Source organism: Lutra lutra, chromosome 17 (genome assembly GCF_902655055.1).
Source record: "Lutra lutra chromosome 17, mLutLut1.2, whole genome shotgun sequence".
NCBI classification, from domain to species: domain Eukaryota; kingdom Metazoa; phylum Chordata; class Mammalia; order Carnivora; family Mustelidae; genus Lutra; species Lutra lutra.
The window spans coordinates 45,799,158-45,820,559 of NC_062294.1; the positions used below are offsets into that span (position 1 = coordinate 45,799,158).

Genomic DNA, 21,402 nt, shown 5'->3' on the forward strand with positions numbered 1-21,402 from the left:
TCCCCTCCAGCACTTTTCCTTTTCCTTGTAGTTGATCTGCTGGAGACCCAGGTGTTTGGTGCTAGAGAGGAGTACTCTCTGATAGAAATACAATGTGAGCAGGGCTCCTGGCTGGCTCAGTTGGTAGAACATGCAGCTCCTGATCTCAGGGTCAGGAGTTTGAGCTCCATGGTAGGCGTAGAGTTTCCTTTAAAAAAAAATTAGTAATACAAGGGCGCCTGGGTGGCTCAGCTGTTAGGCGTCTGCCTTTGGCTCAGGTCATGGTCCCAGGGTCCTGGGATCAAGCCCTGCATCAGGCTTCCTGCTTGGCAGAAAGCCTACTTCTCTCTCTCCTACTACCCCTGCTTGTGTTCCCTCTCTTACTGTCTCTCTCTCTGTGTCAAATAAGTAAGTAAAATCTTTTTTAAAAAATTAGAAATACAGGGGCGCCTGGGTGGCTCAGTGGGTTAAGCCTCTGCCTTCGGCTCAGGTCATGATCCCAGGGCCCTGGGATCGAGCCCCGCATTGGGCTCTCTGCTCTGCAGGGAGCCTGCTTCCTCCTCTCGCTCTGCCTGCCTCTCTGCCTACTTGTGATCTCTGTCAAAAAAAAAAAAAAATTAGAAATACAATGTGAGCAATGTTTCTAGTACCCCTGCATTTAAAAAGCAAAACACACAGGGCGCCTAGGTGGCTCAGTTGGTTAAGCAACTGCCTTCAGCTCAGGTCATGATCCTGGAGTCCCAGGATCGAGTCCTGCATGGGGCTCCCAGCTCCATGGGGGGTCTGCTTCTCCCTCTGACCTTCTCCCCTCTCATGCTCTCTCTCACTGTCTCTCTCTCAAATCAATAAATAAAATCTTTAAAAAACTTAAAAAGCAAAACACATTGCATGAGGTCATTTTCAACAATATATTGTATTTAAACTTATAGATCCAAAATATTATTTCAACATGTAATCAATATTAAAAAAAAAACAACAAAGCATTCAATATCTTACATTCTTTTTTCCTGCTAAGTCTTTGAAATCCAGTATGTAAATCTCAATCAGCACCCACCCTGATTCAAGGACTCAGCAGCCCCAAGTGGCCCTCAGCTCTCATTGGAAAGTGACTGTGCTGTTTGTAGAGCGTCCCACAGTTTCCATCTGGATGAGCCAACCTTCTAGTGTCATGTAGCACATTCCTCCTTGCCCTGTGTTTCCTGTAAACTGAGACTTCCGGTCAAGAAGCCCATCAGATGCTGGTTCCATTTGGTTGGTTTGTTGCTTTGTTTTGTTGGCATATCCTCTGTGGCACTACCTACGTTCATCAGGAGGCAAATCCTTCCCTGTTCTCTCTCCTTTGGTGAGGTCAGCAGCTACTGATGTTCGATACCCAGACATGTTCGTGCACGAGCGATGGCAAAATGGCAATATGCTCATTTTTTCTAATATTCTCATTTCTAGGGACCATTTGTCAAACATCGTGTGGTTTCCTAAACACAAAGCTTCATAGGATCCCAAGGCGCCTTACAGATATGTGTTTCACAACATGCTTTTTGGCTTCTTTATGGCTTAAAAGGCAAGTTCAGGATTTTTAAAAGGACTTTTTAACTTTCAAAAATTGTCACGAAGGAGCAAAGTCTTCTCTGCTTTCAAGACGCTTAATTAAAAAAAAAAAGATGCTTAATTCACTTGATAAAATGTGTCCTGAGCATCTGCTGTGTGTAGCAGCAAGTGGAACAGACCGAGATCCCTCCTCAGAGCAGACAGCCCAGTGGGAGGGGGCAAAAATGGGGTGCCTGGGTGGCTTAGTCGGTTAAGCCTCCAACTCTTGATTTCAGCTCAGGTCATGATCTCAGGGTGAGATCATGCTCTAGGGTTGAGCCCCACAGCACTGGGCATGGACCTGGCTTAAGATTCTCTGCCCCCCCCCAAAAGTAAAGAACTAAACAAAATAATTTCAGGTTATAATCTGTAGTCTGAAGGAAATGAGCAGGATGGCGTGAGAGAGAGCATGAGTGGAATAAGTCCTGACAACTGTGTGGACGGGGGATGCCTTTCCAGAAGAGAGCATTGAAGCTGGAGCTGAAACATACCACTTGGAGGTGTGGGAGGTTGTGGCATCCCAGACAGAGGGGGCAGCAAGTCTAAAGGCTGAAAGGCAGGAACTAGAGGGGTGCCAAGGGAGGCCAGCATGACTGGAGAGGGCTGTTGATGGGGAAAATGGGAGTGGTAAAGTGCCAGAGGGGAGGGACACAGCAGACATGCTGAGCCTGGTTGGGTGCAGGAAAGACTCCTGCACTCAATTTTTTTTTTTAAGATTTTATTTATTTATTTGACAGAGATCACAAGTAGGCATAGAGGCAAGCAGAGAGACAGAGGGAAGCAGGCTCCCCGCTGAACAGAGAGCCCAATGCAGGGCTGGATCCCAGGACCCTGAGATCATGACCTAAGCCAAAGGCAGAGGCTTTAACCTACTGAACCACCCAGACACCCCCAAGTCTCCAATTTTTTTTTTAAAGATTTTATTTATTTATTTGACAGAGAGAAATCACAAGTAGGCAGAGAAGCAGGCAGAGAGAGAGGAGGAAGCAGGCTCCCTGCTGAGCAGAAAGCCCGATGTGGGGCTTGAACCCAGGACCTGGGATCATGACCTGAGCCGAAGGCAGTGGCTTAACCCACTGAGCCACCCAGGCGCCCCCCAAGTCTCCAATTTTTAACCTGAATGAGATGGAGGCACGGGACGATTCTGAGCAGGGAGAGGTGTGTCCTTAGATGTTTATAGGGTCCCTGGCTGGGGATTGAGGGGGAGCAGGGAGAGCAGGGAAGAGGTTGCTATGAGAGTCCAGAGGGAGACGATGCAGGACCAAAACCAGGCTGGGACCATCGAGGGGGCAGATGTGTGTGGGTTCTAGATCTGTGAAAGCAGAGCTGACAGATTTGCTGATGAATCGGGTGTGGGTGGTGAGACAAAAAAGAGGAATCAAGGATGACTCAAAGGTTTTAGCTTAAGCAGCTGGGTGGAGAGCGATGCTATTCCTGAGATTGGTAAGACAGTGGGAGGAGAGGTTTTGAAACCAAAAGTTCAGTTTAGACTATTTCCAGTTTGGGGTAGAGATCCATGAAAAGATGTCAGGTAAGGGCATCGGCTGTTAACTATCTGGATTCTGGGGCAAAGTTGGGACTGAGATGTAAATTGGACCATCCTTGGTGTGGGATAGTGTTCAGAGCCTTGGGCCTCAGTGAATATCTCCATGGAGAGTGTGTTTCTCAAGAAAGGGGTGCAGATTCCAGGAGTAGTGTCCCCAGCCTTTAGAAGTCTGGAATAAAGAGGAGTCCAGTGTAGGAAGGAGAAGGAGGTATTCAGAGAAGCAATCAGAGGAGGAGCAATCAGAGAAGGAGGTATTTCAAAAGAAGGGGAGTGGGAAATGGATGATGACAAAGAGAGAGCTGAAAATCACAAGAGCAGAGTCCAAGAGGAATGGAGGGGATGGTGTTCCAGGCCTTTCTGTAGGGAGGGGGTCTTTTCAGAGGGGGAAGTAACACACCACATCATAAGTGGAGAAGGCAGGTCGGTGCAGCAAAGGTAGATGGTGAGGAGTTCCTGTATGATTATGTCTCCACATTCTGTGGTTTCTAGAACGCTTCATGATCTGCAAAGCGGGTTACTCATTTAGAAAGCATTTTGCAAAGTTCTTGGCTACAAAGCACTTTTTGGAGCCAGAAGATTTCACTTCTATTCATATCCTAGAGCAGCATTTCTCAGACTACATGGTGCAATTCATCTTTGGGTCATGAAGTTAATTTCGTTAAGTCATGACCAACATCTTTAAAAATACAATTGAATCGAACACGGCAGAGAGTGTTGCATAGCGAAAGTCAGAATTGTGTCATGAACCCCTTTCCCTGGATTCGCACTGCAAAATGCATTCTACCTGTGAGTGCAGTCAAAACATTTGACTCAGACAAACTGCTCTAGAGAACTTCTTGCCAGAAGTGCACAGGAGATCAGCACAAGACTGTTCAATGAAAGTGTTGTCTGTAAAGCAAAAAAAACCGGAAACCACCTGAATGTCCAGTATCAGGAGGATATATGGTGTTACATTTATTAGAAATACTACATAACAGGAAAAATGAATTCGTTTGATCCATCTGTCAACATGGGTAGATCTTTAAAAATATAGTTGAAGAAAGCAAGTTTCAAGTTATATAATAGCAATTCTTTATTTTTTATTTTTTTCTAAAGATTTTCCTTATTTATTTGACAGAGAGAGAGATCACAAGTAGGCAGAGAGGCAGGGTCGGGGGGAGGGAGCAGGTTCCCCGCTGAGCAGAGAGCCCGATGCGGGGCTCGATCCTAGGACCCTGAGACCATGACCCGAGTCGAAGGCAGAGGCTTAACCCACTGAGCCACCCACGTGCCCCTATAATAGCAATTCTTTAAATTAAAAAAAATTGCAGGGGATACTATGTATTTTTGTGAGAAAATGCCAGGATATAGGTAGTGGAAGTATTGAGACATGTTCGAAGAAGAGATCAACACCAGGATAGTGGTTACTTTGGGAGAAGTTGGGGGTGGCATGAGGTGGAGGGGAGGGGACAAGCATGCACAGAAGGCTCCAATCATACCTGTAATGTTTAGTTCTTAAATATATAGCATTTGAAAAATATGTCCACGTGAGCATTTAATTCTGGGGTGATGGGCATATGACTGTTTCTAGTGAAATTCAGAGCCCTCCACTGCGTCAAGTGTCAATGATGTACTTGCTGGAAAGGGGTGGGGGCAGCCCAAACGGGCCTGGGGAGAGGTTTGGGGTGGGAGGTGATATGTGTCAGGGTCCTGTCGTGGAGGGGCTGTCCTGGAGGAAAGGGTAATTACCTACCTAACTTGGAGATAGAAGAAGCTGTGTGCAGGACTGTAGGACTGACTTTTGGGGGTGGGGAGGGACATGGCCAGCTCAGGGAGGAAGTCAGGGAGAGCAATGCCACGGCTCTATTCTCTTCCAGTCCCTGATCCCATCTGGACAGACCCTGCCTACAACCACAGGGTCCCTGCCCCGGGTGGGACAGGCCCATATGCACCATCCAGCAGGGAGGATAGACAGCAGGAGTGCACAGCCCGTGGAGAGCCTGTGGCAGCATTTCTTGGCCATTCAGCACAACTGCTGAGTTTTTTCAATCCTCATCTTACCATCTCTGAAAAAGGAATGTATCTTCCAGGAGGGTGGCCCAGCTTTATAGACATGCAGCATGCCGGTATTTTGATAGCTGGTACAGCCCCATCTGTGCCAACCTGTGGGGTTTCAGCCTTGGGTGCTGTTAAGGGTTCTGGAATTTTCTGTCTTTATGAAAAGTCCATAACTGTATTTAAGAGGAACACTGACGTTCACCGGGCCAGCCCTCTGACCTTTCCCACGCACCCCTGCCTGCCCCCAGGCTATGGACAGCCAGAAGCAGTTCACTGGCCCAGAAATCCAGTTCCTGCTTTCCTGCTCCGAAGCCGATGAGAACGAGATGATCAACTGTGAGGAGTTCGCCAACCGCTTCCAGGAGCCCGCCCGCGACATCGGCTTCAACGTGGCGGTGCTGCTGACCAACCTGTCGGAGCACGTGCCCCACGACCCACGCCTGCGCACCTTCCTGGAGCTGGCGGAGAGCATCCTTGAGTACTTCCGGCCCTACCTGGGCCGCATCGAGATTATGGGCGCCTCGCGCCGCATCGAGCGCATCTACTTTGAGATCTCAGAGACCAACCGCATGCAGTGGGAGATGCCCCAGGTTGGTCGGCCCGTGCACCTGCATGCTCGCCTCCCCCAACCCCCGCGCATACTCCTCGCACGCTTGGACCCCCACGGGGCGGACACCCGCTTCATACAGCCACCCTGCCAGCCCCGGGGGGCTCTTGCTCCACCCCTGCAAGCCCGTGCCCACCCTTTCGCCCCCATGTTGTGGGCTCTGCAGTGCCCTTGCATGTCCCCGGGTCTCCCCTGCCCACCCCTTGCAGATTTAGCCTAGAGATGGATTGCACGTGCAGCAGCGTCGCTGTGCCCCCACTCGCTGCTTGAACACCGTGCCTGCCCCTTGCACGCTCACTCTGGGAGCTCCAGTGTGTCCTTAGAGTTCTAGTCACACCCACGCCGTCACGTACTGGAACGTGGTGGTTGTAGATCGTTAATACATCTTCCTTGCTTGTCTTCCCAGCAGCCCTGGTGTGCCCTCTCTTTTACACACTCACCGTGGGGGCTCTGGGGTACCTTGCTATGCTGGTCTGCCCCTCACCAGTCACCACGTGTGCCCCCAAATGCTCTCTGAGGTCCCAGCACATGATGTCTACTTGGGGTCCACGTGTGGGTGCACACCTCTTACACACCCTGAGGATATGGTCCCGGCACTCTATATGGTTGTCCATCCCTCACTTATTCACCCCCCACATGCCCTGTCTGGCATGCCCTCGATCTCCCATGCACACATGGACCACCCTCCCACTTACCCCATGAACCCCTGACTGTCCTTGGAGGCCAGGCTGATCCTTGGCCCAATGTAGCCTATCTCAGCCTCTCATATGCCCACCCACAGATGTCTGAATGCACTTTACACACCTACTTGCTGGAAGGTCACACTCATGTGGCCCTGGCAGGCCCCCAGCCCACCTCACACTTAGCTTGCATGTCGCCCACATTCCCTGTTCTCTTGCACTCCCCTTACACTCACACTTCTCCTTTGTTCCTCACCTGCACATTCCTCCCACATGCTCTTGCACACCCCCTCCCATCTCACACTTGTAGCCCATGAGGCTTGCATTCCCATCACCCCCTCAGCAACTGGGCCCCTCATGTCTCCTCAGTGATACTTGGCACAAGCACACCTGGGTTGTTGTCCCACACTGAACCCTGTCCTCATATTCTGGGCCTTAGTGCACTGACTCGCAGGATCCCTTGCACACTCATGCCTGCCTCACGGGCACTGATGCTATGAATTGTAGCCCCCTCCTGCACTAACACTCCCCTTCGGTTTAGGCCCCAGGCCCTTGCGTGGCCACCCTGTGTGTCCATGTCTACCGTGGACACTTGAGCTCCACATGCTGGCATCCCTCCCCCATCCTCTCATACCACCACCGGGTTCCTCCTTTAGTCCCTGGTGCCCTCTAACGAGGCTCTTGCACGTCGGCCCCCTCACTCCACAGGACAGCTCAAGATTTTGCACATTTCACCTGTGTCCCTCGGGGCCCGATTGCATACGCCCCACCCTCACCCATCTGGCATAAAAGTGGTTGCACCATCCTTGCACCCAGGAGGTCTGCCACATCCCTTCACCTGCAGGAAGCCCAGGTTCAGCACAGACCCTTCACACTCTTGTACAAGCTCTGGGAGCTCCACCTGTCTTCCCCCACCTCCCCTTCTCACATGCTCCCCACATGTAAACTCTTTCTTTTAATTCCTGGACACACCCAGTTGTGCCTGCTCCCCCCTCCCATTCCAATATTCTCCTGCTTGAGGCCATGTATGCAGCGTGGACCTCGGTACTTTGCAGCCTTCTAATAGCGAGCGCTGTCCGGATCCCTCGGCATCTCTGAACTCATTGAATCCTCACGCCAACCCCATAACTGAGGTTCTATTAGTATCCCCCAGGTGCGGGGCGGGGGGCGGGGCGGGGGACTGAGGCCCAGAGAGTTACGTCTAAGTCACCCAGCTCCCCAGTGGCAGAATCAGGGTTGGAACCCAGGCAGGCTGGCGGGCTGCAAACCTTCGCCCTCCACCCCTGCGCTCCATCTCTCAGAGGAGCGGATAGCCTGGATTCTGGAGCCCGCTGGTGGGCTCCAGCCCTCCATCTACCACCTCTGGGCTGGCACCCTGAGGACGTGACTTGCTAAGCCTCCATTTCCCCAGCTGCGAAACGGGGAGCCGAGCCCCTCGTCTGGGGAGCCCCTCGTCTGGGATCGTTGGTGAGGGTTCAGTGAGCTCCTCGCTGTCACACCCTCGGTCCGGGGGGCTCGATGACGACCCGCGCGCTCACTCCGTGGCATCCCGCCCCGCGCGCAGGTCAAGGAGTCCAAGCGCCAGTTCATCTTCGACGTGGTGAACGAGGGCGGCGAGTCCGAGAAGATGGAGCTCTTCGTGAGCTTCTGCGAGGACACCATCTTCGAGATGCAGATCGCCGCGCAGATCTCCGAGCCCGAGGGCGAGCCGGAGGCGGACGAAGACGACGGCGCGGCCGAGGCGGGCGCGGAGGGCGCGGAGGAGGGCGCGGCGGGACCCGAGGGCGCGGCGGGGCAGGCGGCGGCGGGCGTGACGGCGCGCGCGGCGGCGGCGGCGGCGGCCCGGGCGCTGCGCGGCCTCAGCTACCGCAGCCTGCGGCGGCGCGTACGGCGACTGCGGCGGCTCACGGCGCGCGAGGCGGCCGCGGCGGTGGCTTCGCTGCTCTGGGCGGCGGTGACGCGCGCGGCGGGCGCGGGCGCGGGCGCGGCGGCTGGCGCGCTGCGCCTGCTCTGGCGCTCGCTCTTCGGCGGCGGCCTCGTGGAGGGCGCCAAGAAGGTGACGGTGACCGAGCTCCTGGCCGGCATGCCCGACCCCACGGGCGACGAGGTGCACGGCGAGCAGACAGCCGGGCCCGGCGGCGACGCGGACGGCGAGGGCGCGGGCGAGGGCGCGGGCGACGAGGCGGAGGGCGCGGGCGACGAGGAGGTGGCGGCGCAAGAGGCCGGCCCGGGAGGCGCAGACGGGGCCGTGGCCGTGGCGGACGGGGGCCCCTTCCGGCCCGAAGGGGCGGGCGGCCTCGGGGACATGGGTGACACGACGCCGGCGGAGCCGCCCACGCCCGAGGGCTCCCCCATCATCAAGAGGAAGCTGGGGGTGAGAGGTCCCGCGGGGTGGTGGGGGCTCTGGGGTTTTGGAGACCTTGGGCCTAAGAGGGAGGACCAGACTGGAAGGGAGACTCTGAGAGACAGAGACAGGAGAGAGAGCCTGAGAGATAGGCCCGCAGGGACGAACCAGAGAGCATAGACCAGGGAGGGAGAGACACACGGTGAAGTGGACTCCGAGACGGAGACCTTGAAACAGGTAGTGCTTCTGGGAGAGATCTAGATATCTGCACAAAGAGCGAGGAAAGACCCTGAAACCTAGTTAGAGGGGAAAGGGGACCGGTAACTGGAACAGCCCGGGACAGGGTCAGGGACGCTGGGAGAGCCCCTCAGATATAAGCAGGTGGTTGTGAGGAATTAAGTAGCCCCCACCCTCAGGCCCTGAGTGCCCTCTGGCTGCAGTTGTCAAGGTGAAGGGAAGCCCTGGGGAATAAGACCTCCACCTGGAGTCAGCCTGACTCTGCACAGTGCTTTGGCAAGACGTTCCACCTCCCTGAGCCTCAGTTTCCCCTCTAAAATGAGACTCTCATAATCCCTCCTCTGATGGGAGGAGAGGAAACAGATTGCCCCGGGGGAAATGACCAGATGGGGACCCAGAGAGGAACAGGCAGGCAGAGGCGCTCTGAGAGGCGCTTGGGGTGGCAGCTGGTCCCTGATGCTTGCCCTGCTTCCAGGTGGATGGAGAGGAAGAGGAGCTGCCTCCAGAACCCGAGCCAGAGCCCGAACCCGAGCCTGAGAAAGCCGAGTGAGTGGTCTTGGAGTCCAAGGGGCCCGGCCCCTGTCATTGTCTCCCTCCTGGACCCAGAGCCTCCTGAGGTCATGCTGTGTCCTCAGCCTCACCCAGACCAGGCTGGGGCCCAAAAGGAGCCCCAAAAGGAGCCCAAAAGGCTCCTCTTTTGCCTCCAAGCCTTCCTATGGGCTGTTCTCTCTGCTTGAAGCACTTTCTCCCATGCTTATCTCAGTCTTCCTTCTCCTTCCCATTTGGGCTCACATGCTTCCTTCTCCAGGAAGCTTACCTTGACACACACACCCTACCAACAAGTGGAGGACTTGTTTCTGGGGCTCCCACAACCCTCTTGAGCATCCCTCATCCAGCTCTGACCCCTCTGGGCTGCCACTGCCTGGTGACCGGTCTGTCACCTATGGAGGCATCGACTCATCACTGTGTCCACAGCACCATCCAGACCTGGGCCAAGCATGGGGTGGGCCCCCAGTGCACGGCTTTGAATGAATGAATGATTGAATGAATGGATGGATTGCCCGGGTACCTCCTCACTCTTCCTGTGTCCTGCCCTGCAGTGCTGAGAATGGGGAGAAGGAAGAAGTCCCTGAACCCCCACCAGAGCCCCCCAAGAAGACAGCACCTCCTCCACCCCTTCCAAAGAAGGAGGAGGCTGGAGGTGGGGGCTTGGAATTCTGGGGAGAACTGGAAGTACAGAGGGTGAAGTTCTTGGTGAGGACCCCGCAAGGGCTTGCTGGCACCTCCTCTTCCAGGGAGACCTCCCAGTGTCTTCACAGCACCTCTTTTCTGCACCCTGTCCTGGAGCTCACCTGTTGCAGGCTTAATGCTCAGAAGAAGCCAGGCTGGCATGAGGGCACAGATGTCCCCAGACAGAGTCAGGACCTGGTCACAGGGCAGCATCTTAGGTGGCTCCCACTTAGGTGGCCCCCCACTTGGCCCCTGCTCAAGATCCTTATTCCAACCCCCATACCTTTGCTCCTCTGGGGCCCCCTGCCTCGGCTCTCCACCCCAACGTGCTAGCTAGAGCTAAATCCAAGCGAGGACATGCTTCTGTTCCTCCCACCACGGCCTCTTCCTTGGCTCTCAGCCTTTGGGTCAGAGCCACCACACTGGTCCCAGCCCCTCCTGTCCGAGGTTGTGGGGAGAACTCATGTCCTCATCCAACCCAGAAAGAAGGGAGAGAGTTTGGGAGGGCAGGGCTCAGGGCTCCACCTGTCCTGCCTCCTCTCCAGGCCCAGCCTGAGATGAGGGGCTGAAGGAAACCTGTTGGGGGGAAAGGTGGTCCAGCGAGGATGCATGGGAAGAATGAGGGACAGGAAGAATGATGAAGAGAGAAAGAGGGAGGGAGAGATGGACATACGTGTCCTCTATCTGGGCTAAAGCCTCACACAGGAAGCAACATACCAGAGCAGTTGGGAGTGTGGACTCTGGAAGTGAAGTGCCTGGTCTCAAACCTCAGGTCTGCCACTTCTTGGCTGTGTGACCTTGAGCAAGACCTCTCACCTCCCCGAGGCCCAGTGTCCTCATCTGTAGAATGGGCAGATCAGCTGTGCCCGCTTCTTGGCAGTGCAGTGAGAGCCGCACACATTCGTGTGTATAAAGCTTAGTGCACATCCTGGTATACAGTAAGCACTCAATAACTGGGACATTGTGAACCAGATTTTGGATCGTTGGGTGGATGATGGGGCAGATTCTCCAGGGAAGAAGGTGGACTGTAAGCTCTTTCCCTTTCTTTCCTCATCTTAGAACTACCTCTCCCGGAACTTCTACACCCTGCGATTCCTTGCGCTCTTCTTGGCCTTTGCCATCAACTTCATCTTGCTGTTTTATAAGGTGCTGGTCACAAGGGGGCCAGAGGATAGGCGCTTATCTCTGCTGGGGGACAGGGCGGCTCGGCCCCTACCAGATTCCCAGGGCCCCCTGGGACAAGGTGTTGGATTGGGGGTGCCTGGGAGGTTCTGGCTGGACGCTGGATCTTGGGACCCCCCGCAGGAGCATGTGTGGGTATCTGGGTGCCTCTGGGACAGAGCAGGAAACCAGTGCGGGCTTCCATGCTCAGCTCTGCCACTCACCAGCCCCGTGGCCCTGGGTGCAGACCTTGGCCTCTGCGATGTGCACTGATTCAATGAAGCTTCTTGGCTTTCTCATAAGCTAAGGAGAAATCTGCGGGGAGGAGGAAATGGGCAGCTTATGGGATGGAAGGAAAGGGCTCAGAACCAGACCTCCTGAGAGATGAAAGGGCCCTTGGGTTCTTACCGGAGATCTAGATAACAGGACAGGTAGATAACAGTCTAGCTGGCTTCTGTGGGATCGAATCCCAGCTCCACCACCCACTGGCTGTATGATGTTAGGCAAGGGCCTTAACCTCATTGCCCCTCAGTTTCCTCATCTGTAAAACAGGACACTGATAGTGTCTATCTCTGAGAGCTGTGGGGCTTACAAGAGGATTAGCACGTGTAAAGCACTTAGAACAGTACTTGGCATATAGAAAGTGCTGCGTAAACATCAGTTATGCTTAATTTTAGCATTCGTGTTAATATTGGTGGTCAGTCTCTGCAAGGATCTGCTGCTAAGGAGAATCAGCTCCAACGGCTTCCTGTCAGTTCAACAGTCAGATTCCCAGGGCAGAGTCTGACTTGCTAGGGTTCCAGGCTCACCCCTCATCTTGATTGACAGTCTCACTGAAGTTGCATCTGCCTCCCGCCCCCCCACCCTGCCGCCACCCCCAGCCTCATGAACGGAGGCTGTTAGGTGTGTTCATGGCTTCCGGGTGTGGCAGGCCCTGACCTGATCTCTGCCCCCTTCAGGTCTCAGACTCTCCGCCAGGGGAGGACGACGTGGAGGGCTCAGCAGCTGGGGACTTGTCAGGTGCAGGGTCTGGTGGCGGCTCTGGCTGGGGCTCGGGGGCTGGCGAGGAAGCGGAGGGTGATGAGGACGAGAACATGGTGTACTACTTCCTGGAGGAGAGCACCGGCTACATGGAGCCCGCCTTGCGCTGTCTGAGCCTGCTCCATACGCTGGTGGCCTTCCTCTGCATCATTGGCTACAACTGCCTCAAGGTGGGTCATGACGGTGGTTCTGGGCCAGGGAGGGGCTCATTGGACAGGGAGAGGTACTGGGCCGCTGCGAGAGTCTAGGGCATGGGTGGGGCAATATCCCATGGTGCTTGGGACAGAGGGGGCCTGAACTGGAGTAAAGGCTGCGGGGACTGGTTTACAAGATTGGGGTCTTCAGCAAGGACAGTATTCAAACTCAGAACTCACGTGGGTCACAGGTGAGAAGCCAGGGCCTGGGACCATATTAATTTCTGGATCAAGAGGCAGACTTTGTCACAGTGACTATTATTTTCTGTATACTGATCAGCTGGCGAATGAAGGCTCGTGGGGGTCTGTGGGGTCTCGGATGTGACATGGGCACTAACAGGGGAGTGTGGATTCTGACATAACAATGCCTGAGGTTTGTGATGTCCCAGAGGCATGTTATGAGAGCTTCAGTTGGGTTCCAATGGGTCTGTCTGAACCAATCTTGATGCTTTACTGTTGGAGGAATAGAGTTCTTTTGACTTAGAACTTTTGCATATGCTGTTCCCTCTGCCTGGAATCCTTTCCCTCACTTCCAGCTCCTTTTGCCTGCCTCTGTTTTATTCATCCCCCCTCCGTTGGGGAAGCCCCAGCCTCCTTCAGGCACCACTTCCGGGCTCTCGTGACTTGCTCCCATCCCAGCCCTGATCCACCTGTCCACCTTTCCCCATGACTGCCCTGATTGCTCTGGGGAAGCTCCCTAGACGTGGGGTCTCACCCCGGTGCCAGCAAGATCTCCCACCTCTCACTGAGGCTGTGGCCTCCTCCTCCATGGCCTGATGCCTACCCCTGTGCCTCCCTGAACGATCCAGGTGCCCCTGGTGATCTTTAAACGGGAAAAGGAGCTGGCCCGAAAGCTGGAGTTTGACGGCCTCTACATCACAGAGCAGCCCGAGGATGACGACGTGAAGGGCCAGTGGGACCGGCTGGTGCTCAACACACCGTAAGGCCCGGGCCCCCACCTCGGGGCGGGTGGAGAGCACAGAGCTGGGCTTCCACTCCAGGGCAGGCCTGGGCCTCAGAAGCCCGAGGTTCTGGTCACTGCCGGCCCTGACTCAATTTCCCTAAGCCTCAGTCTTCTCCTCTGTAATATGGACAAATTTTCCACATACCTATGGGAGTGCTGGTGACACATGGAAATCCCCCAGAGCCAAACCCCAGAGATTCCGGTTCAGTGAGTCTGGGACGGGGCCCAGGAACCTGCATTTAAACCCTGCCCCGATGTGTGATTCTTACCCAGCTGTCATGAGTAGGTGATAGGAAATCACTTGGTTTTTAAATTGACCTCAGAGAGGGAACAAGGGTATGCGAGAGTGATGTGGTGGGACTCCAGACCCCCAAATTGCATTCCCAGCCCCCTCTGGCCCCAACCTCCCACCCCTGCTATGAAGTCCCATTTCGTGTGTTCAAACAGTGGGGCCATGTCATCTCTAGAATAAGAACACCAGGTCAGGTTCAAAACCTGGGTTGGCCACACCCCAGCTGGGAATTCTCAGCCAAGTCACTTAGCCTCTCTATGCCTCCATTTCCGAATCTGTAAAAGGAAGGTAAATAATAGCACTGAGGATCTTGTAATGAAAAAATGAATTCGTATAGTTTCTGAGGCACAGTGAGTCCTGGATAAGTGTTGGAAGTTATTTTATTATGGGGTCCTGCCCAGGAGAGGTGGTTCAAGGAAGGGAGAGAAGCCACACCAAGGACATCCTATGCTCTCATTGTCACCATCAAAGGCACGTCTAACTTCTACACATTCAAGTGCACACGCTTCACAGAGTAAGGGAGAAACTTCTGTTTATTTTTTAAAGATTTTACTTCTTTAACTGAGAGGTGGGGCGGGGCAGAGGAAAAGGGAGAAGAACAAGCAGACTCCACACCAAGTGCAGAGCCCGATGCAGGGCTTGATCCCAGGCCCCCGAGATCATGACCTGAGCCAAAACCAAGAATTGGATGCTTAACCAACTGAGCCATGAGGTGCCCTGGAAACATCTGTTTAAAGTTGTGTCTGCTCAAGACCTTGACCTCTAAATGCCATTTCCTACAAAAAGGAACCACGCTCCTCAGAGAAGCAGCAAATTTCAGGGCTGGAGTGGGGACATGCAGCCAGCCGGGGTTACCTTGTGTCACGGAGCAAGGATGTGCTCAGTGGAAAGGAGCATCCAGAAGGGGCTCCCACTGGACAGGTCGGGGCAGTCTGAGCCTCGGTAAGGAGAGGAAGTGCCACAGATCGAAACACATCAAATAGGTCTGAACTCATGGATTCATGATAACCCTCCATGCCCAAACCAACGAAACTCATTCCCCATCTTGGCAGGATTTTAGGGCATCAGCCTGTGAATATGAAAACTGGTAACTAATGGGCCAGAATCATCATCCAAAGAGCTTACACCAAACGGAGGGTAGTTTTGTCACTTCTGCACCTCCCACCTCCACGTGCAAGCCTGCTGTCTCCCGCGGGCTCCACCAACATGGCGTTGGGGTCATGGTTGGCCTGGGGTAAACTTCCCCTGGCATGAGGTCTCTAGACCCCAACTCCTAGGAGGATACAGCCCTGCTGAGCGGGGTTCCCTGTGTGAAAAGCGTTGGAACTTCTGCCCACCCTGGCCTGGCTGGTGGCTCCTGGCCCTTCCCACCCTAATATATCTGGGTCTCTCTCTTTTGGCAGGTCTTTCCCCAGCAATTACTGGGATAAGTTTGTCAAGCGGAAGGTGAGGACATGGATGGGGAGGTGGCAGGGCCTCCTGGGCGGGTTTTTTTTTTTTTTTTTTTTTACCATTTTATTTATTTATTTGACAGACAGAGATCACAAGTAGGCAGAGAGGCAGATAGAGGGAGAGGGGGAAGCAGACTCCCCTCTGAGCAGAGAGCCCAATGTGGGGCTCAATCCCAGGACCCTGAGATCATGACCTGAGCTGAAGGCGGTGGGCTTAACCCACTGAGCCATCCAGGCGCCCCAACCGGGTGGGGTCTCTTGCCGCCACCTGGATGTGCCTGCCCTGACAAGCAGTCACTTTATGTGCAACCCTGGGCAAAGGGTTTTGGCTACCTCAGTTTGCCCATCTGGAAATGGGCACAATAATCCCACCTCCCTCTGTGATGACATGATACGTGGAATGAATGCAGCAGAGTACTTGGCTCGGAATGAGGACCCAATAAGTATTAGTTAAGAGGGAGGAAGTGAAGTGCACAGACTCCAGAGCTGGACTATCTGCTGTTTGGCCCCTAGTTGTGTCAAGCCTTTCTGTGCCTCGGTTTCCCTCAGATTCAAAGTGGGGTCATCGTAAGAGGGCTGACCCCACAGGTGATTGTGAAGATTACATGGGCTCCTGCATGAGCAGTATCTGGCACCAAGGAAAATTAGATCCTTCGTTCACTCAACAAACATTTATTGAGCACCTGCTTTGTGCCCAGAATGGATTTAGGCGGCTGGAATCCAGCTGTAAACACAACACTCAGGCTGTCAAGACAGATGCTGAGCACATTTATAGGGTTTACATGGTGATAAGTGTTGTACAAGAAAAAAAAGTGAAGAGGGGAGTGTGTGTGTGTGTGTGTGTGTGTGTTGGCCGGGCGTAGGCAGGAAAGGACACACCAGTTAATGAAGTGAAAGGGTGACTTAGATAGAAATCTGGGGGGAGTGTCTTAGGAGGAAGAGCCAACGCAAAGGCCCTGAGGTAGCAATGTGTCTGGTATATTTGAGGAGCTGGAAGGAGGTCTGTGTGTCTGTGTGGCTGGAGCAGAGTGAAGGACGGGAAGATAAGTTCACAGATGACAGAGACCCAATTATATAGGGTTTCTTGACTACCAATCTGATCATAGTAAATTATCCCTATGAATTTGGCTAATGAATCAACTGAAACTTTATCACTCTTGGACCCTCCCCCTGGGCATCTGAAGAAAGCTCTGGCCCTTCTCTCCAGAAAGATGCACCCCAATTTCTCACACAAAGTTCAGAGTGTCCCCAGCCTCACCCCATGCAGGTTGTGGCCCTCCCCGACTCCAGCCATGTCCCCACTGCCACACGCTCCCCTACGCAGGTCCTGGACAAGCATGGGGACATCTACGGGCGGGAGAGGATCGCTGAGCTGCTGGGCATGGATCTGGCCACACTGGAGATCACAGCCCACAACGAGCGAAAGCCTGAACCACCACCAGGACTGCTCACCTGGTGAGTTGGGGACCGGCCTATAGGGCCTGGGGTGGCCAGGGAAGGTGACCAGGGTCTGAGCATCAGGCATCTGGCCATCCCTCTTCTTCCCGCCCTGCACAGGCTCATGTCCATTGATGTCAAGTACCAGATCTGGAAGTTTGGGGTCATCTTCACAGACAATGTGAGGAGGGGCCCATTGGTGGGGGAGGAACTACAGGAGAAGAGCCTTTGGGGGGCTGGGGCCTCCCGGAACCTTGAACCAGGGATTGACTCCTGAGCCCCTGTGCACCTCGGCCTGTGAAGCCCCATGCCCCTCTACCCAAGGCCCCTTGTCCCTTGGGTGCTCTTGAATTCTCCGACTGTCCTTCAGCAGAGGGTTCCCTCTGCCCTGGGGATGGCTTCTCACCCAGAGTGCTCCAGATCCTCCAAATACTCCCTAAGCTCTGACCCCCAGAGCACTCCCATTCCTCTCAAATGTTCCCACAGTGCTCCCTAACCCCCCAGATGCCCCTTGACCCTCATGAGCACTCCCTGACCCCCTGAGTGCTCCCCATGAGTCCCACACGCTCCTAACCCCTGACCCTGTGTGCCCACAGTCTTTCCTATATCTGGGCTGGTACATGGTGATGTCCCTCCTGGGACACTACAACAACTTCTTCTTCGCTGCCCACCTCCTGGACATTGCCATGGGGGTCAAGACGCTGCGAACCATCCTCTCCTCCGTCACCCATAATGGAAAGCAGGTGTGTGGAGGACCTGACTGAGGGCTGTGAGCCTGGCGGGGATGAGCTGGTAGTCTGAGTAGGGGTGGATGAGGGGGCAGGGCTGGGTGGCTCCCATGAGGAGGGGTGAGGCTGGGTGGGCTGAGCTAGGGTGGGTGTGCGTGGTGGAACCGGGGAGGGAGGGCCACACTGGCTGACAGTTGCAGGGGTGGGCTGGGGGGTGCCAGGGAAACTGGGCCTGGGGAGGGGCAGGCTGAGCATGGAGCTGACAGCACCCCCCCCACCTCACCCCCCACCCCCGTGCGTCCCCAGCTGGTGATGACCGTGGGCCTCCTGGCGGTGGTTGTCTACCTCTACACCGTGGTGGCCTTCAACTTCTTCCGCAAGTTCTACAACAAGAGTGAGGATGAGGACGAGCCTGACATGAAGTGTGACGATATGATGACGGTGAGCTACCTTACCTTAGCGCACTCGAGGGCCCTTAGCGCTCCCGTCTGTCAAGGAGGTTAATAGGAGAACTCACCTCGCAGATTTACTGTGGGGGCCTTTGAACGGCGCCAGACACACAGTCAGTGCTCAGTAAGCGTTCATTGCCTTTGTCGTGTTATTTGAGCCTTTATTATTTTTTTTTAAAGATTTTATGTATTTATTTGACAGAGATTTCAGGTAGGCAGAGAGGCAGGCAGAGAGAGGAAGGGAAGCAGGCTCCCTGCTGACCAGAGAGCCCGATTTGGGGCTTGATCCTAAGACCCTGGGATCATGACCTGAGCCAAAGGCACAGGTCCCACTGAGCCACCCAGACACCCCTATTTGAGCCTTTAAAGCTATTATTGTTGGAAAGGTCCTCATTCATCATGCCCCTGTCGCTCATGAGCCGTGAGATTTGGGGTGGTCTGCCCAACCTCCTCATGCTCTGGTGTCCTCCCCATAAAATACGTGTGTCATAACAGTGCCTCCAGCCAACGGCTGATTGTAGGACTCCATGGAGCTCCCTCAAAAGTCTTACAATGGCGCCTGGTGTGTATTAAGTATTATGTAGGTGTTAGCTACTCTCATCGTGATCTATGAAAGTTTCCCCCAGGGGCAGCTCTGTAGGTGGAGCGACTGACTATGTGGTTCTTGATCTCAGGGTTGTAAGTTCGAGCCCCAGGTTGGGTGTAGAGGTTACTGAAAGAAAGAAAGAAAGAAAGAAAGAAAGAAAGAAAGAAAGAAAGAAAAAAGAAAAATTTCACCCAAAGCATCAGCATGCCATGCTTGTTTATACGTTCTCTTTTATTCTGATAATGGTGGTCATGACCCAGACTGAGCTGCGCCTGTGGAGGCATGGGCTGCATTGGAGAAGAATGATCTCAGGGCTATTGCACAAGATGTCCTGTACTCTGGCGCCTTGCTCTCAGGACACAGTCCAGCCCCTCAGCGTGACATTTGAGGCCCCGCCAGACCTAGTCTTGCCACGCATAGCCCTGTTCCCACCACAGTCACCAGCCTGAACTCTTAACCGAGACACAGGGTTCTCTCACTTCCTGGGGACACAGAAAGAACAAGTGGAAAATCTTTCGCAAGTGTCAGGCATACTGTGCCCCGCTCCTCGCTCAGAACCTTCTTGTAGCTCTCTAATGCTATGTGATAAAATCAAATCCCTCTCCTTGGTTCACAACACCAGGGAAAAGCCAACGTTACCTGAGTCTAACCACAGTCTCTCTTGCGTTTTGCTCCCTGGCTGCCTGTCCTCTTTCGGTTCCCCTAAGACCATGTGTTTCCTCCCACCCAAACCCTTAGCATCTGACGTTCTCTCCTTCTTCCACCACAGGCCCCATGTCCACGCCCCTCTCTCACTTGACACATCACCTTTCAACTTAAGTGCTGCCTCCTACAGGAAGCCCTCCCCAACCATCAGCTGGCCTCATTTCTCTCCCTGCTCTTGCTTACTGGAGCTCTACTTTCTAGCCTCACTGAACCTCTTTCAGTTCCTCCTGGGAGCACAATGTATTCTTTGCTCCCCAGAGGTGACGTAACACATGTGGTTTTCTCTGCCTGGAACACTTTCTCCCACCTAACACCTCCTTCAAGTTCCAGCTCTCACATGTCCCCTCTTTTAGGGAAGTCCAGCCTGATCACCCTGACTGAGTCAGGCTTTCGAAGCTTCAAAGCTTCCTGTGCTCCCTCTGTTTCTCCCCTGATTGCCCTGTGCTTCCCCCTCCCTGGGTCTGCCCCCTCTGCCTGTGTCCTCCCTATCACAGCCATGATCACTCTGGCCTGTCACTATCTGATGCCATGTTTGTGAGCCCTGGGAGGGCAGGGCCCAGAGCTGGCTCAGTCACTGCTGTGTCTGCCCGTCCCCTCAGTCCAGGGCCCTGGAGGTACTTGGAGAATGTCGGATGATAGAATGTATGACCAGTATGCTTGTCACCTCCCCCACAGTGTTACCTGTTTCACATGTACGTGGGTGTCCGAGCCGGTGGGGGCATCGGGGATGAGATTGAGGATCCAGCAGGCGATGAATATGAGCTGTACCGAGTGGTCTTCGATATCACCTTCTTCTTCTTTGTCATCGTCATCCTGCTGGCCATCATCCAGGGTCAGTGCTGGTCAGGGTTGTGAGAGTGGGGAGTGTCTCCTTTAAGAGTGTAGTCGACCTGGACTCATATCCTGGCTCTGCCTCTTCCTACTGTGAGACTTTAGGCAAGTCACATCTCTGGGCCTCAGTTTCTCCATCTGCAAATGAGGATATAAATGATCCTAACCTCATAGCGTTACTGTGAGAATTATTTCCTAGGTGTTTTGCTCATAATAAGTGCTCAGTAAACACTAGGTGTTACTATCTTCAGGAAGCAGAGATAAGATGAGGGAGATGGGGGGTGGGAGGCAAGGCTCAGAGGTAGGTAGCCCCAAGAGGGAGGAGTCTGGGCTGGGTCGGAGTTTGGGCACTGACTTGCACCTGCTGCACCTGCCGCGGTAGGTCTGATCATTGACGCTTTCGGCGAGCTCCGAGACCAACAAGAGCAAGTGAAGGAAGATATGGAGGTAGGTCGAGTCTGGGGGCGACCCAGAGGGAATCCGGACCCCCGGGCGGGGAGGGCGTTGAATGGGCCAGGATTCTGATGTCCCCCGCCACCCATAGACCAAGTGCTTCATCTGCGGGATCGGCAGCGATTACTTTGATACGACACCGCACGGGTTTGAGACCCACACGCTAGAGGAGCACAACCTGGCCAATTACATGTGAGCACGGGCCGGTTGGCCAATCAGGGTGGGTGGGTGGGGCGTGGCCACTGACTGTGAGGGGCGTGGTACTGAGCATCGGCCAGTTAGGCGTGGTATCGGGGGTGGGTGGCTTCCCAGCCAGCCAATCAGGAGAAAGTTAGGGTAATCCTGACCTATCTCTGCTGCCCTCCCGCCTCAGGTTTTTCCTGATGTATCTGATAAATAAGGACGAGACGGAACACACGGGCCAGGTAAGGGGGTGATAATGGGAGGACTGCGGGCAGGGACATGGAGTTGTAATAAAAGGTCAAGCAGCAGGTGGCAGTAAGAAGCGCATGTCGGCATGAGCATTTGAAGATGTGACCAATTCTTCCCCGTGCCCCAACTCTAGGAGTCTTATGTCTGGAAGATGTACCAAGAGAGATGTTGGGATTTCTTCCCAGCTGGCGATTGTTTCCGCAAGCAGTATGAGGACCAGCTTAGCTGAGACTCCCAGCTGGCCCTTCACCCCCCAACCTCAAGTGCCTTATTCTCATAAGTCCCTTAGCCCCCAAACCCTCCCCCGAAGGCAGCTGGGGGACGTGACCATGTACTGGAGAAGTAAAGTCTGTGCTATACCCCTGACATCACTGTGTTGGGTTCTTGACATTTTGGGGATGGTAGGTGGGTGGGCATCCAGGAATTCCGCCCTC

The 21,402-nt window shown here is 54.3% G+C and overlaps 1 protein-coding gene across 5 annotated transcripts in view; it reads left to right on the forward strand.

The window, feature by feature from the left end:
* The window catches only part of RYR1 (ryanodine receptor 1), a 110,343-nt gene extending 89,009 nt beyond the window's left edge, over positions 1-21,334 (forward strand). For 4 of the 5 annotated variants that reach the window (XM_047712420.1, XM_047712418.1, XM_047712419.1 and 1 more), the window contains 17 exons: positions 5,395-5,736; positions 7,998-8,807; positions 9,490-9,560; positions 10,115-10,268; positions 11,304-11,390; positions 12,365-12,616; positions 13,450-13,580; positions 15,300-15,342; positions 16,672-16,802; positions 16,905-16,965; positions 17,381-17,527; positions 17,819-17,953; positions 19,928-20,084; positions 20,466-20,530; positions 20,628-20,728; positions 20,910-20,961; positions 21,102-21,334. In XM_047712420.1, the coding sequence (XP_047568376.1) occupies positions 5,395-5,736; positions 7,998-8,807; positions 9,490-9,560; positions 10,115-10,268; positions 11,304-11,390; positions 12,365-12,616; positions 13,450-13,580; positions 15,300-15,342; positions 16,672-16,802; positions 16,905-16,965; positions 17,381-17,527; positions 17,819-17,953; positions 19,928-20,084; positions 20,466-20,530; positions 20,628-20,728; positions 20,910-20,961; positions 21,102-21,197 (2,835 nt within the window). In that variant the 3' untranslated portion in view covers positions 21,198-21,334. Of the gene's footprint in view, positions 1-5,394; positions 5,737-7,997; positions 8,808-9,489; positions 9,561-10,114; positions 10,269-11,303; positions 11,391-12,364; positions 12,617-13,449; positions 13,581-15,299; positions 15,343-16,671; positions 16,803-16,904; positions 16,966-17,380; positions 17,528-17,818; positions 17,954-19,927; positions 20,085-20,465; positions 20,531-20,627; positions 20,729-20,909; positions 20,962-21,101 lie in introns of those variants that run through there. The other variant, XR_007124101.1, reaches the window with a different exon arrangement.
* Positions 21,335-21,402: the final 68 nt, after the last annotated feature.